This window comes from Lagopus leucura, unplaced genomic scaffold (assembly GCF_019238085.1).
Source record: "Lagopus leucura isolate 7727_CA_CO unplaced genomic scaffold, USGS_WTPT01 Super-Scaffold_760, whole genome shotgun sequence".
Taxonomy (NCBI): Eukaryota; Metazoa; Chordata; class Aves; order Galliformes; family Phasianidae; genus Lagopus; species Lagopus leucura.
The window spans coordinates 418,612-435,136 of record NW_024962257.1 but is presented as its reverse complement, the minus strand read 5'-3'; the positions used below and the strand labels follow the sequence as shown (position 1 = coordinate 435,136).

Genomic DNA, 16,525 nt, shown 5'->3' with positions numbered 1-16,525 from the left:
ATAGCTTTGTATATGGAACATCTTCGTTTCTTGATGACACACATTATTGGGTATAATGAGGTACTGAGTTAATATCAGGGAGACTTACAGAAGAAATACTGAATTTCTTACAACATTGTAAGTCAGAAGTTACTTACAATGCAGTTCTTGTTCGTGGTGACAAAAGGTTCAGGCTTACACATGAAGAAAAAACAAACGTGGAGAGCTGATATTACATGCAGGGTATTGAGCTTGAGAAGAGTGAAGAGCAGAGAAATGAGAGGTTAGAAACCTGATTTCAGTGTGGTTACTTAGAGGATGATGTGGGAAGTCAAAGATAGCTGAAGCTGTGAGAAGTCAGTGAGATCTGTGGTTGTCTGTGGGATAGGTGCTTATCTTATTTTCAGTGAGGTTTTATTGAAGATGAGTAGACATTGCTACTAGTGGAGACCTCACTACCAAGCACTGTGAAACTCTGTAGCTACCAAAAGTACTGCAAACTGTATAGAAATGAATAGGTACGCCCCAGGAAACTTAGGTGAATAAGATCAGCATCATACAAGCAACAGTAAGAATAAGCCCTGGAATACAATTGAGAAAATAGTGGAGAACTTACTAACTTAAAATGAGTGGCTGCAAATGAAGATAGAGAAATGAATGTGATACAGGTCTGTGGAGGGAGGCAAGCTTTCAGAGGGTGGAGCCAGAGAAGATGCCTTTTGTTTTGTCCAAGAGACTATTATGATTTAGTGGGAAGGATATGATATATAGGAGAGAAACAGTGCAGTGGAGTGAGCATGATAGGGGAATGAAAAGAAGTGGACAGAGGAATACTTGAACATATTTGAAAATGCCCTCTGGCATTTTAAGGAAGGAAAGCTGAAAGGAAGCTGATTCCTTGTTTTTCCTGCTGAAACTCACCCAACATCTTTGTAGCAAAGTAAACAGAAGTTGTTACCAAAACACTCTTTTTCTGAGATTCTGTTTGTGGTCAGGTTTATGAGCCATAAACAGTAATGAGAGTCCATAAATGACCATTCTGTTCCAGCTGGCTTGGTACACAGTTGTTGCATACAGGTTTTTCAGTAGTGAACATGCTAAGAAAAATTGAAGCAATATACACCAGTGTTTCATCTGTACTTGTTGGGTAGTTTTAGTCCTGGGATGCAGTTGAAGCTTACTGTAAAACTCCCATGCAGTCATGAGGAACAAAATCAGACCCTGTGCATCTTTTTTACTTTCCCCAAAACTAATTTTTTGATGAAGTGGCACAAGCTGTGCGTGAGCTTGGATGTTTATAGGTCAAATGGACCTTTGCAAGGCGTGCATGCATTGTATGTATTGTTATCCTGAGTGTAACATACATTGCACTTGAGTAACATATGCAGTATGTGTGTACTTTCCCAAGAACCTTGTTCACAAGATTACCAATGGCAGTCATACCTTCATTTTTGCTGAGGTGAATGCTGTTGACTGCAGTGAGAAGATACAGAAGCTCAGTTAATAATCAAAAATTGATCCAATGGCAAAAGCTAACAAATCAGCCAGCATGTTGGATTCACATAGAATCAGTTTTATTGCCAGGTAAGAAATTCATATTAATATAGTGAATACATATGTTTACAAATAAACATTCTTAAAAAAACAAACAAACATCTTTATTGTAGGAAGTATTATTGGTATCATAAACTCTGTAGTTAACAAGTATTAACACGGGTTTCCTTACAGAACATACAGTTACTAAAATATTTCCACATAAAATATTCTTAAGTTACACGAAACCTCTGTGAATTACAGTGCAGCTGTAAAGTGTTATCTAAAGCAAATGGATTAACGGCAACATTCCATAAAGGGTCAAATTAAGCCAGTTGTGAAGGCAATAGAGATTAAAAGAATAAAATTAAGATAATAGAGAGTCTGGGTTTTGTGCAAAGTATTTGTCCCCTGGGTTTTGTCCAATTCTGATAGTCTTAAAATAGATGATGATATAGTTTAGCAGCACGCTTATGGAGAGATGCTGATGCTCTCAGAATACATGTCAATCTCAACATAGCTTAGAAAAAATGATCTTTCCATTTAACTGTATTTCACATTCATAGCCCTTGCATCCTTTGGGCTAAAAAGAAATGCTGCCAGTCACTTGAGTACAGTAAGAAATGCCACTTCACATTCTTTTTACAACATCACAGTTCTCACTCCTCCCTGCATACCCTTCCACAACTTATCTCAGGAATAACTGACAGCTACTGAGAATTCAGCTGTAGTAAGATAGCTAGTTAGGATTCAGGTCAGGGAGAAGGGCAGGAATTTAAGTGAAAAACTGAACATGCTGCCTACCATCCCAGTTCTGCTTACCTTATTGGGGATTTGCAGAAGCCTTACAGGCCTGGTGCTGTGAGGCTGCTACCAGGGACCAATTAGGGAGTGGTTTTACTCATAAACAAGGCATCCATCTCATCAGAGCCTCAGCTGAGACCACAAATCGAGTTGAGTAGTTTAAACCCAAACCTCTTTGATGTTTGAGGCTAGTCCAGTAGACTCTTCCATCAAATAGTCCACCAAGAGGGAACGCCACTATAGAGAGCTAAACAGTAGAGACAATATACCATATAACATTTAATTGAACTACAAAGAAAGAACTACCATGGCTAAAAGCAAATACAAAATGCCAGACTAAAGGGCAAAAGTTTAAACTAGGAAAATGGAGGGGTCTAACTAAATAGTGCAACCTGACTGCAACTGCTGCTTGGAGACATAGTCCAGTTTCCCTTCAGGACAAACAGAGGGGGCTGAGCAGGGCAGAGCCCTTGTCATCCTTAGCAAAACATGAGGAAATAGCATAAAGGGACAAAGGGGTCACTTGAAGAAACAAGACTGTCATTGAACAATAGTAATACAGTAAAGGCACCACCCACGCTTATTTTCAGTCTGAAGCATTTGAAGATAGGCAAAACATATAGGTGAAGAAAAAGTCCTGACTGTCTTCCAAGTGAGAATTGTTACCATCTGCCTGAAAACAGGAGGACTGAGAGGGAATGTTTTGATGCCCTTATTCCCCCAGCAGCTGTCTGTGTCGCATGAAGTGTCTCTTCTTATTTTGAAGGATCCCAAAAATTTCAAAGTAAACTGAAACAAAATCCTCTGCTGATTGTTATTATCCCTCAGAATTCTATACTGTCAGCTGGAAAGATTGTATGTGCTCTAAAATGTAACAGTCTTCATAAATTCCACATGAAAGAGTCTTTCTTACTGTATAAATATTTTTTGCACTTTCTATAGAATGGGATGAAAGTATGATAATTGATGTTCTGAGTTGTACCAAGATGTTTGGTCTTGACTTTTCATGGGCCTAGTGATCGACTGTTAATAGGTTTTATACAAAATTCCTCACTGAAATAATATATTACAGTGTATTGTTTTCTCTTCTTCCACTGTCTCAAGGCAGGTACATAGAGTAAATGTTTAAGCAGACATAAAATTTCTCTAGGTTGTGCTACTTCTCATCATGGATTTTAGTTTCAAGTAAAAAAATTTAGTCACAAGGGTTTATGCTCCGTTGTGAAATACAAATGTAGTTTATAATTCAACCTTCAGTGTGTATTGCTGAATGGTATTCACTCACTCTTCGGTCTAGTTAGCTGGATACCAAGAATGTCCAGGTGGAGCTTCCTTCCATCTTTCTTTCCTTCCTTCCTTGCTTGCTTTCTTCATTCCACTGTGGGTTGTTTGTTTTGTTTTGTTTTTTCCTTTTTATGTTTTAAAATTTATTTTTTGCCTTTCAGTCGAGTGTGTTGTGTGTTATATTTGCATGTGTTTTTTAAAGGATTTCTTTACAAAAAAAAAAAAAAAAAAGGAAAAGAAAAGCTCAAACAGTTACTTCTGTCTTGCTGTTGGTTATGAAGTATGGCTGTGGACCCAAATAATTCTGACTCCGCGTTGTCAGTGGGTCACTTAATGTTGGGTCTCCCATACTGTATTTCCCCTTGTTTGCATATGCTTGCCGTCTAAGAGACTGGTCGTTTGGATCCCAGGTCTTGTAATGGGAATTGTAGCCTAACGGGTGTGTGTGTATCTTTGCCATTTTGGATTTCTGCCCGTTCTGTTTGGTTAAGCCACTGTCGATTGTGTACGCTCTGTCTTCCTCTATGCGCACCGGGTGCAGCGGAAGGCTCCCCTTGGCAGCCAGTTCTGCGAGATGTCGGCGTTTGGTGTAGAAGTCGTCGTTGACTTTGTCAGCTGTTTGGATTTAAAAGGGGGAGGGAACAAAAAATCAGTTGGGCAGAAAAGAATTGTTAAGCAGTTTATGATTTTGCCCTCTGTAATATCCTGAACACGTCTTCAGTGTGTGTTTTTGCTCAGATTTGATTGTTGTTGCTGCTAGCATTTATTTGCCTTGCTTTGAAATATGAATCATACTCAGGAAGCTAAAGGCCTAGTGTTCCAGTCCAGCATCTCAGTTAAATTTTGAAACTGAGTATCATGAGCTTAAGGGGAACTTAATATCTTTTTTCTTTTTTAAGAGCTTATTTGTATAAGGAACGTTTATTTATTCCCTTCAAAATCTAGATTTTTATTTAATACAGGGCCAAACACATAGATGAACTAACAGTGGTGTGTTAGTCATCGGTGCTGTGCTTTGGGTATATGATATTGTCAGCTGAGACTTGACTTTTGCTGCACCACAGCTAGCTCCCTTCGTTTGCCTTGAAGGTTCTCTGTTTTGTACATTTCTGTCTATACAGCTCAGCACTTGCCTTCATAATGAGAAGAATTTTAATTCCCTGCGCTTGGTTTTGTATATTACCCCTCTTTTTCTCTCTCCTGAGTATTGCTAGGAGGCTTCTCTGGCACTAAAAATTATGTTTCTCCAGCTCTGGTCTGAATCCTAATACAAGGTGGTGGAATTCCCATGATCGCTGAATTAATCTTCAAGATCAGACTTTAGTTCTATATCCTCCTTGTTCTTATATCTCAGGGGGAAGGAATATTACCAGCAGCAGTTGCAGTTTATCACCTGATTACATTTTTTTTGTGTAATGACTATATGACTGGCTTTGATCTTAAATCCTTAATTTTGTCATTAAAGAGATGTTTCCTCCTAGATGAACTGAAATTGCTCTTGTCTGTGCTCTAAAATTAGGCTTTGCATGCTTTACCTATCTTCATCTGTCTCTTTTTTAATTGGTGAATGGATGCTTTTCTACAGAAAAAGCATACAGGTGTCTGCTATTTTAAACAAATCACATAAAAGCATACAGGTGTCTGCTATTTTAAACAAATCACAGAACATGGATAATCGTTTAGTCTAATTTCAGTACAAGATGTGTGATTGCAAGGAATTTTTTCCGGTTCTGATTTTGGGTTGTCGTATTTAAGTGGTTAAAATTCTTTGAATGCTACAAAATGTATTATGGATCAGTTGAATAAAAACAGGAAGGAAACACACTTTATATTACTGACTTCCCATTAATGTTTCTGCTGTCAAGCATTTATCCAGAAAAATAGTTGCAAGAAATGCACCGTGATTATCCACACAGCTGCTTATTTGTGTGAATGTTTACATCAAAGGCACATAAAGGCAGCAGGGTAGGGGTGCAGCTTTCTATACCCTATGACTTAGACCTTTTCTGCATGTGAAAAGTCACACTAGCTTATGTAACTTAAATTCAGCCTAGTTAATTATGCCCACCACCTAATATAGATATATTTGTCTGTTTCATATTAAAATTTGTTTAATTTGCATGGAAAAATTAAAAACTAATCTAATGTCATGTAACTAGAAAGTAAAATTTCATGTTTGTGCTTTTATCATCTTAGTTACGCTGCAGCAATTTGTGTGACATAAACAGTGGTCGGTTACAAGGTGAATAATGGTTCTGTTCAGAAGGAAGACAGTCCTGATGCATGTTATATGGCAGTCATAGCATGGGAGAGCTGCTGCTTGTGCCTGTCCTGATCACACAATGCTTTCAAGGCCCGAGAATTTTGTACATATGCCTGGGAATTAAATGCTACTACTGAATGCTGGGCTTTTTATCTCATACTTTGGCCTATTTACTTCAGCATGGACATGCACACTTTCAGCATGGACATGCACACTTACACATGGGCACATGCAGCAAAATTAGATTGCAGGAATTAAAAAAAAAAAGCATTGCTGACACCAAGTTGTTAATTGTGCAGAAGCGCCTTGACAAGACTTGAAAAAGTTCTGATTTTTGCATACTGGAATTACAAGTTTTACAGTACTGCTATGTTGTGCCCCAACGTAACCTGGTGCTAATGCGGGTACAGACATTGTTAAACCTAATTTTCAAACCAGGAAAAATTCAGATTTGTAATATTGAGCATATGTATGCAGCAAGTGTTGTATCAAGAAAAACATATAGTATTCTGATGACAACTCAACTGTGAATCTCAAGAGGTTCGTTTTTCTTCTTAACCATCTCCAAGAAATATTATGTGGACTTCAACCATGCAGAGACATTTTGCAGTACCAGGATAGGTTTATTATGTCACTTTGAGTATTTGACTCAGTGCTCCTCTGCCTTGGCTTCACCACCTGTAAAATAAGCTGTTAATGCTCTGGAAGACGTAGTTAAGTGTTGGGAAGATTAATTGCTATTTTCAGAGTATAAGGAGTTTTCAGATGAAAGGCCACCACAGAAGTGCCTTTTGCATTGGCTTCTGTAGATAAATCATGAAAATAGGATTTAAAGATATCACTGTCATGTTTGCCATAGGAATAAAGAATTAGAATTGCAAAATTGCCAAATGAACAATGGTAAAATAAGGATTCTAATTCTGAGCATTATCCTTAGTGTTCCATCTCTCCAGTCCTGGCAGCTGATTATACAAATGTTCTGTTTCAGTATTTCTGTAGGGTTTTTACTCCCTTAAGGTAACACAACCACAACTTTGGTCACTGTTATAAGTGTTCATCTTGGAAAAAAAAAAAAAAAATTGGAATGTGGAAGTTTTCCAACCCAAAATGCGTTTTAAAGGATGTGCTTGGAATGGGGGAGAGCTGTGCCTTTTGTTCCTGCTGTGCAAAAAATGAATAACCAAGAAAATAGAGAAGCATCATGAGGATCAGGAGCAGGACTCCTTCCTCCCAGCTGAGTGCCCTATTAGGCTAAAGAGATGCTTTCTCTTCCTTCGTCTTTCTAAACTGATACATCTTAAATTCTCTTCTGCCAAAAGCACAGCTTCTTCAGGATGTAAATCTGGGTGAGGACGGTGCTAGCAGGAGCTGGGCTGCTCCTTGCTGGATAGCGAAATGGCGCTGACTTGTGACAGTAGGACAACGATGGCTCTGTCATCTGCAGGGGGGGTCACACCGTGGCTGACTCTAATGTAAATGCGGTGATGTCCAAAAGGAAATGGCTATGGCTCTCTGTTTCAGCATGGTCTTGAGTATTGCAGTATTGATGTTGTTTCTCAGGTTGGGACCCTGCAGATGCAGACTTCTGCCTTAGTGTTTGCATTCATTTTGGTTTAGAAAGGAGATGGCTACTGACCTGCTTGTGGTAGGGAAGTCTTGGGAATGCCTATGAAAATTTCTGTGAATTTAGCCTATCACAAATGAGACCAAAAAGGAGTGGGTTTTTTATGGTAATTTTTAAATTCAAGTTTCACTGTTCTGCCTAAATTTGCCAAGAAGAATCAAGCTTTGTTCTTTCTCTGATGACCAGCCATAATGAATCTTGGACATTCCACATATTTCTCTGTAATCCATGATTATGTAATGGAAGTATATAAACCAGTGAGTTGCTTATTCTCTAAATGACACGGATGAAAATGTTGTTGCTGTGATAGGGCCAGGATTTCTCAGTGTGTTTATTTGAGTGTACATTATCTGTGCTGAGAGGTGGCCCTAGAGCTGTGTAATGTTACTCTGCATCCCATGTTAATTACTCGTGGAGGTGGCCCTGTAAGCACTCACGATGTGAAACGTGCATTAGTGTGATGCTTTCTCTTTCTTGTAAAACACTGCAATTACAAGCACTTCTTTGTGGAAAGTAAAGCTAAATAAGGATGTTTTAGGTAATTCTGAAACAGTATTTAAATTACTCTTTTCCTCATCTGTCACCTTTGTTGATCTCAGAATCCTTGGACCACATCTTTACACCTATCGTAGGGGGTGTTGTAGAATCCTGAAAGCCAGTTATGTCCTATAGCTTTTTTGAAAGTGTGCACCTAAATATGGGAAGGAAGCTCTGAAGTGAGAGAGGGGAGTCTGCAAAGAGTTGAGCCCTCAGAGAAGCTCTAAAGACATCGAGGAGAAAAAAAGAAGTTCCAGTGAGAGCTTGCAGTCAGCCAGAAAACACAGACAGATCTCTGTTTCTCAGCATAGGTTTCACAGAGTTGTTTGCTATCTGACCATATTTTAAGGACTGCTTTGTGAAACACAAGAGTGTATTAGGGAGAAACTATTTCAAATATAGGGCTGGAGGTAATTAAAGCAAGCAGATGACAGCAATGAAATGACTACAGTGTTACAGCATTTAACAGCTAAAATACACTAACTGCGTATTTGTAGATGTGCAACAGTAAAAGCTATCTGTATGTAATATTTAACAGTTTATAGTAAGACAGTGCTTCTACAGCCATGACTTTGCTTAGCTTTTAGTGTAGCGACCTGAAGCGATTGGAACGTTACTTTCTTCTCTCTAAAGAATGAAACTGAAAACTCAATGAAAGACAAAAAAATAGTGAATTCTTGTTGGAAGACATGAGAATTTTGCCCAGGGAAATACTAGCACGCTGCCTTTGCTGTTGGTGTTGTTGATCCTGTCTGAATGTGTGTTGGCTTCTTCATTTCTTTTCTAAGCTGGCATCAAAAAACAACATGTTCAGAGGTTCTGTGCTATGAAACAACTCTTTGTGAGAGTTTTTGCAGAGCTTCATGTGAAAATCAAAGAAGCGGCTTTTCTGTGTTAGCTGAAGTTTGTTTCTTTGGTGAGGGAACAGACTAGCTCATATGAACTGTACTCAGGTATGAGTTTGATCTAATTCATTAATTGAAAAGTGTATTCCACCAAGTAAATCAATTAACGGCATCCTTTTTGAATGAGAGTGTTCAGTGGGACTGACAGTAAAGATGTTGCAGGGAGACATAATAATGTTCTTATCATAACGATATGGAAGATCTGTGTGTCTCATTGTGACCAAGAGGAAAGAAGACAGCTATGCCATGGCTGGTCACAAGCTGTTCTCCTTCCATGGGCACTGCAGTGGCTGTATATAAGGTGGAACAATTTTAAATGCAGCTGAATTCTAAGAAAGGGCAAAAGTCATTTGAAATAATTTTTGTGTCTTTCCCTCCCTGTTTTTCTATCAAGCTCTGAGAACACAGAAGTAGGCCTGTAGGCTGCAATGCATTGATTTCTGTCCTGGTATTTTCCTTTCTTTCCCTCAGAATATCTAACCCTGGTTTGGCTTTATTTAGAAAGTCCTGAGGACAATGATAATATTTTATATCTGTGGATTATTTCTCTTTATTTTTATTCCCTAACAGTGATAGAGGTGGAGGAAAATACATAGAACTAACTAAAATGCTTAGAACTAACATTAAATTAACTACAGTTTTGGTAGAACCTGCTTTTTGTAGCTCTGTAAGATTCCTCTTTTTGTTCCCTTTGCCACCTTATCTATTTGCTTGTTTCTTATAGTGACCTGGAGAGGCCAAGCACAAAAAGACTTAGCAATGCAACCTTTTCTTCTGCAGATGCTGTTTGAAATGAGTTTGTCCATCTCCAGACACAAGGCTGCATTTGTTTTCCCAGTGAAATAAAATTCGATTTTCATTATATGAGACACGAAACATAAATATTTAGACCCAAAATTTCTGCTATCAGTAACTTTTATGACAGTTTCTGAAGGGTGAAGAGGCCAGAATATTTCTGGGTTTTGAAATGCATTTGGAATGGTTTAGAATAGGAATATAATTAGACTTGGTAAATAGAGCCTCCAGTCTCAGCAGTGTTCTCTTTATCCACTGCAGGCAGCAAAGGCTGCTGCCTGGCTGGAATGCTGAGGCAGAATTCGATTGACTCCTCAGGCACCAGGCATCGTGTGTGGAACCTCATGTACAGAGTTCCTTTTCCCTGGAATGTAAGAGTAGCTCATGTGCATGAGCAGAAACCCCTGTCTTCTGACTACGTGCCAAGCAGCACTGCACTGCTGAGTCTATTTTTATTTTTTATTCTTACAAACATTTATTTACTGTGTAAGATTAAGCAGGTTACTCTCTGGACCTGTAAAACAACTTTTCCAATTGGACTTTGTATACGTGGCTTGAATTGAGGTATTTGTAGTTTAGTTCAGAGTGCTGCAGTGATGCCATGTTTTGCTTTTGATCAAAATATTTCAGGTACTTGCACACACATTTTACCTAATGTAGAAACCAGTGTAATGCAGAATACTTGCATCTAATCAGTTTAAGAAAAACAAAACCTTTCTGATTTACTGGAATTAATAGATTGAGTCAACTTGGAAAGAAAAGATGGTTGCATCATGTTAAATTTATGCTACAATTGTAGATGTCTTCAGGAAACCAGAAATCTGTTGCATGCACACAGACGAAGACCACACTTCACATAACCTGTAGTCATTTAGCATTTGAATTCAAGCACCAAAATGTTAAGTTGCATTCTCAGTATCATGCAGTGAATTATAAACTTGAGAAGAAATACGACTGCCAGTTCTATGCTTAAACCAGTGGACAAGGTTGTAAATGAAGCCTAAGAGAATTGTGTATCTCTGTTTTACTTTGAAAATATGAGCCAGTGATCTGCAACTGTAAATCTGAGTTTTCATTATTTTTTCCTAAGGGCCACTAAGCTCATGTTCTTTTATAGCATCTGCAGTAGCACATAAATATGAAAAGTTCTACTGTGGACTATTAATTTCATTTTATCTCATTTAGGCATGTTTGTCCATCAGAGTTTTACTGGAAACCTTACATGTGGTCAGAGTACTTGCCTTTTGAAATGGGAACTATCTGAGAAGTCTTGCTGTCATGCTTAACATCTGAATAAAGCGTGACTGCAGCATAAACTGATTATCGTAAAGGAGACTTTGGGATGCTTTCTAAAAATGCTGTCCAAAGTCAGAGGTTAACGCTCAGGAGATTTGTTTAAAACGCTTCTTCCACTTCTTCAATCATCTTGCTTGCCTTTTTACTGAGTAACTTTTAATGCCTCTCACGCAAATCAATTAGGAAAAGTTTGATTATGTCAAAAGTTTGTAGCAGTGCCTTTATACAGCAACAGTACTATGAAATTACTCATGACTGGTGAGGATCTTCTGTTTGTTTAAGGGCAGGGCTGCCTATCTGTTGCAGGAGCTCCGCTTTGTTGTGCATTTACAGAAAAACAATGCAGTCATGCAGGAGCAGGCTGTGCTCTTGCAGTGCAGGAATTAAGGCAGTCCTCATGCAGCCTTGCTCCTGGGAGTGGACTGCAAAGCAAGTGGGAGTTCCTGGAGACTGCGGGCTGTGTGTTATATGGGTCACATCACAGAGCGATTCACAGTGCTCTGCAGTGTGAAAATGCATGTTTGTTTTTCTCTAAGGTGTCAATTTATCTTTTTTAATATTGACAGAAAGAGCTGTTGTATTCCTGTCCACATTTATTTGTAATAGGTGTTCTTAGCAGGCGTCTAATTTCTTCTCATCAGTGTTAGCAGTTCTTCTGTGCACTGAATTTCATTTTTATTTCTTTTTAGTATGCTTCTGATTATAACTCTTTATCGGGAGTCTGAATTAGCTACACATATTCTTAGTTGTGATGCAGAAAGCTGCATAAGGGCACAAAAACCCTGTTTGGGTCTCAGAGTACGCAATTAATATGTGGGTTTGGTGCTGAACTAGAGCTACGTTTTTCTGTCTTTTAGTTGGCAGCATACTGGATTTACACCATTATTTCTAACTACAGGGTGAGGTTTGCAGGCTCTCTGAATTGCAGTGGTTAAGTGAAAAACACCCAGTAATGTAATAACTATTTTTTTTTTGCCAGAGTTACTTTAATTTGATTAACATAAATTTTAAAGAGTTTTCAGCAATCGTTCTGGATTGAAGTCAGTTAAAAAAAATAGACATGGCATAAGTTGTTTCAGTAGAAAATGTAATCTTTTTTATTATTTTTGCTAGAAGGAACTCTTTTCAGGTGTGGAATATTAAGCAGTAGTAAAAAACTGTGAAGTAATTCCATAGCTGCACTTGCACACATTCATTTCTGTTTTTCCTCCTCCCTTTCTTCTCTCCTTCCTTTATTATGAAAGCCCAATGAATAATTGCCAGTGGTGTTCAGAACTTTTTGTCAAAGCAGAGATGTGTGTCAAACTGAAAACTGATAAGAAATAGGGTTCACTAGCAATTGCATTGAACCCTAGCTAGACTAGGGTTTCAGAAGCTTTTCACACAGCTTGGGCAAACCCAAAGGCAAAGCAGAACTAATGCCTGTTCTGAGCAGAACCTCAGTTGTCTTCATGTAGGGTAAAAACATTTGTGGCTGACAGTCAAAAAAAAATCAGTAATGAAGCTCTCTTCCCTGAGCATTTAATAGTGCACACACACAAGGCTTCAGAGTGCTCAGCTCCTACCTGTACCTTTTTTGCCAGGATTTACAAGCAGTTGTCACTTTGGAAAAGAGAAGCAGCACTGCAGTTTGATCTCCTGCGCTGCAATGGGTCCCTTGCAGAGAAAGCACCTTATAGAGCCTAGACAGTTTTGCAAAATTTTCAATATAAAAATTACCAATTGCACTTAATTTTAATTTCTCCTATGAGGAAAGGCTGAGTGAACTGGGTCTGTTCAGCCTTGAGAAAAGAGGATTGAGAGGGGACCTGATCCAGGTCTATAAATATCTGAGGTGTGGGGGGCAGAATGGCGAGGCCGGACTCTTTTCAGTGGTGAGTGGAGACAGGACAAGGGGAAACGGCCGGAAACTGCAGCACAGGAAGTTCTGCACAAACATGCGCAAGAACTTCTTTACAGTGAGGTGACGGAGCACTGGAACAGGCTGCCAGGGAGGTGGGGGAGTCTCCTTCTCTGGAGATGTTCAAGACCTGCCTGGATGCCGACCTGTGCGACCTGCTGTAGGGAACTGCTTTGGCAGGGGGTTGGACTCGATGAGCTCTGGAGGTCCCTTCCAACCCCTACATTTCTGTGATTCTGTGATTCTGTAATTTTATTTTTAGGATGTGACAGACTGATATCTGAGGTTCTTTATTCACGCTGTAGTACCATAGTTAATAGAGCAGAGAGATTATTCTTGTTTTCAGCTTCTCTTCTCCTCCTCTTGTCCTTCTTCAAATAAGGTGGCAGGGTGAGGACTTCTGGAGAAATGAACTGTGCGCATTACAAAACATTTTACTGTGCTTCCTCCTCCTCTGCCTCCAGCCCTTTGTTATTACCATGTGAATGTGTAGGAGTAAAGCAGTGATCTCCATGGCTTTTATCTGTGTGATTTCTTTATTAAACTCATTTACTGTCTTTAGAACATTCTATCCAGAACCAAAATAGCAGACAGATAACTGGTGCTATTTATATTTCATTTTTAATAAAAACTTCATTTCTGTCAGTTGCCTTACTAGTCTCAGCTGGTATTCATGCGTAATTCTGAAGAACATTACATGACTGCCATTGACATATATCCGTGTAGAAAGCAGAAGACTGTTGAATTTTCTCTTGCTTGAGTTCTTGAATTTAGTTGGAATGAATAGTAATAATAATAATTCTGTATTTAAACTTAGTTTGCAACTGAGTAATCCTCGTATCTGCTCGTAGTTACCAAGCCAAATCTGTACAGATGTTCTTGTCAAAAATACTGTAAAGGTAGCAGTCATAACTTTGTGAAGATTATAGCCTATTTGAATAATGTCAGCATGAAAGACTATTCAGTAAGAATAATTAAGAATAAAAAAAAAATTAAGAGTGGCTCTAAAGAGCCTCTAGATAGGCAAGCTTTTAATTTAATTAAAGAAAATTCTCTTCAAGATTTTTCCCAGAATTCAGCTAATATTGACTCTCTGAGATCATTTACATCCGACTGCCATGCACTGAGCATAGAACACCTTCTATGTGCTTCAGGTATTTTAAAAAATAGTGATGAACTTGTGACAGATTCTGTGAGTCCCTGGTAATTGTTTGAAAAACCATCTGTGTGTGGGTTTGGATCAGCAGTAAAAGTAGAGTTCTGATCATTTGGCAACTGGGAACCAGCATCTGAGTGACATTTTGTGAACAAGTGTTTGAAACGCGCATTGCAAAGATGGTATCTTAAATGACCTGGGTTTTGCACATCTGGCATTATGGGAGTGCTGAGAACAGCCAGCATAACTGGTGTGTGCACTTTGGGACTGGAACTGCAGAAGTCACACAGCAGATTAAATCTGGATGACAGCTGGCATCCCACAGTAGTGCAGTTTATCTGCAAGTACTGGTTTGGTTTTCTTTGTGATCAACCTCTACTCTTAGCTAATCACTGTAATAATAGGTTTGTGTTGCAGAATGACAAGAATGCTCCCATATCTGCATGTTTATACAGCAAAGCAAAACAATTATTGAGAAGGATGTTTAAGAAGGATTGTAATTGAAATTGCTTAACATTCGTAGACTTCATCTTTGCTTGACCTGAGCTCTGATTTTTATTGGTTCACTTTCATGTAATGATATAGCCTGAGTGTAAGGTTTCACTTCACTCATGTCCTCTTATAACATGTAAAAAAATTTCATGGAAATAGATCTGAATAAGCCAGGTTGATTTAGGTTTACTCATTTCCTTCCTGCGACCATCAATGATTGCAGTAGATGTAAATAAAGTTGATTATTTTTACGCTGTTGACTCTAAAGATTGCAGTGTTCGCATAAGACTTGGAAACTAGCAAAAGACATTACAAAAGCTAAGTGACTAATGTTGTTGAGTAGGTCAGCTGTCCTCACAGTACTTATATATGTCATAAAAAGTAGGTATGAGAAAAATAGTGGGGTTTTTTGTTTGTTTCAAATTGGTCAATTCTCACATAATAGGGATTTTAAAATTCAACTAGTTTCTAGCAAACCAAGCTATTTTTTATTGGAGGAGTTTGAATTCTCCCTGATACGTAACTACAAGCAGATTGTAGAGTGGTGTCTGTAATCTGAGTTTTTATGACTTTATTGGTGAGGGTTTAACACCCAGTGTTTCAGAATATATGCTGGTAACAAGAAAAAGAAAAGACTTTCTCCACTGTGTGTTTCTTCCACATGGGTGGAAAAAGTACCTCCTTCAAGAACAAGATTTGCTTCAAGTTGAAGACATAGATTTAAATTTGACATTTGGACATAAAATATATCCTAATAAATCTTCTTTTCTCCCCCATAAAATAGAGCAGTGGATCAAACTCATACAAAACAAAAAAGTTCAATAGGCATAAGTCCAGCCAGAAAGAGAAGCCAGAACTAAATAGAAGAGAATGACAGATCTCATTTCCGTTTTCTCAAACTCAGTTTATTGCTGAAGTCTCAAAAAAAAAAAAAAAAAAAAAAAAAAAAAAAAAAAGAGACAACAGAAATGAAAATGTTTAAAGCATCTTTTTTTTTAGTTTTGAAACTGCTTCTTCTAAATGTTCTGCTTGCAGTTTGCTCTCAGCAGCAGAGGTGCTGCTTCTGCTAAGACCAGTTTATCCCTCAAGGGTTACCTTTTGACAGCTCTGATTACGTGTAAAAGGAGGGCATGGGCTATGGCTGTTTTCGTGTCTGATTACTTACAGCAGAATTCCCCAGGCCTGGTAGATTTTATGGTAAAATGTTATTTCTATAGGGGAAACTATGGGAAAGTATGTCGTCAGTGCAGTTGAACTTGCTCAAGTTACTGAGGGCTTGCTTAAACAACATACTTATTTTCATTAAAAGATGGCTAACTCACTGGAAGTAAGAATGAGTGTGCTCATAGGAAATAGGGGAATACTTTGATCAAGAATCCCCAAGTATGGTTCATACTGGTTTTTGTTGTTTCATTGTTTGTTTGTTTTTTAACATTATGTCAGAGTGCCTATGATTATCAGAAGCCAGTAAGAGAAAGAAAAATGAATCATTTAGTAGAAGCAAGAAAAAGCTTGTACATGGCAGTCTGTATATGAAGTTTGGGAGGATCTCAGCAGAAAGCCACTGATGGAGTAACTCGTTCTTCATTGACACTCACCCTTCACAGGAAATGGAAGGGTGAGCAAACAGTGCTAGCAGAGAGGCAGTGAAGTGAGGCTTGCTATTCGATGCTGCTTTTTAAGGAGAAGCAAGGATTAAAGTATGGAAGACTTCCTTAGCATAGGAATACCCAAAAGCTTCCAATTTTCTAGTTGCACTTGGTTGAGTGAATAATGATAGAGGATAGATATCAGACTTTTATGTCATACTTCCTTGAGATAGCTCTGGTGCGGAATCAAGCAGATTGTTTAGTCTAGCATTGTGTATGACACCAAAAATAACTCATTAACCCTCTAGATATGACAAATGATGCGTTGATCTGTACTTCTCTGTTTTAGAGGTGTTAAATCCAGAGAG

General features: G+C 38.4%; 1 protein-coding gene across 1 annotated transcript in view; it reads right to left on the bottom strand.

The window, feature by feature from the left end:
* Positions 1-3,694: 3,694 nt before the first annotated feature.
* SHISA9 (shisa family member 9) overlaps positions 3,695-16,525 on the bottom strand; it is a 151,189-nt gene continuing 138,358 nt past the window's right edge. Inside the window, exon 5 of the mRNA XM_042864508.1 lies at positions 3,695-4,215. Coding sequence (XP_042720442.1) covers positions 3,845-4,215 — 371 coding nt within the window. The 3' untranslated portion in view covers positions 3,695-3,844. The remainder of the gene's footprint in view (positions 4,216-16,525) is intronic.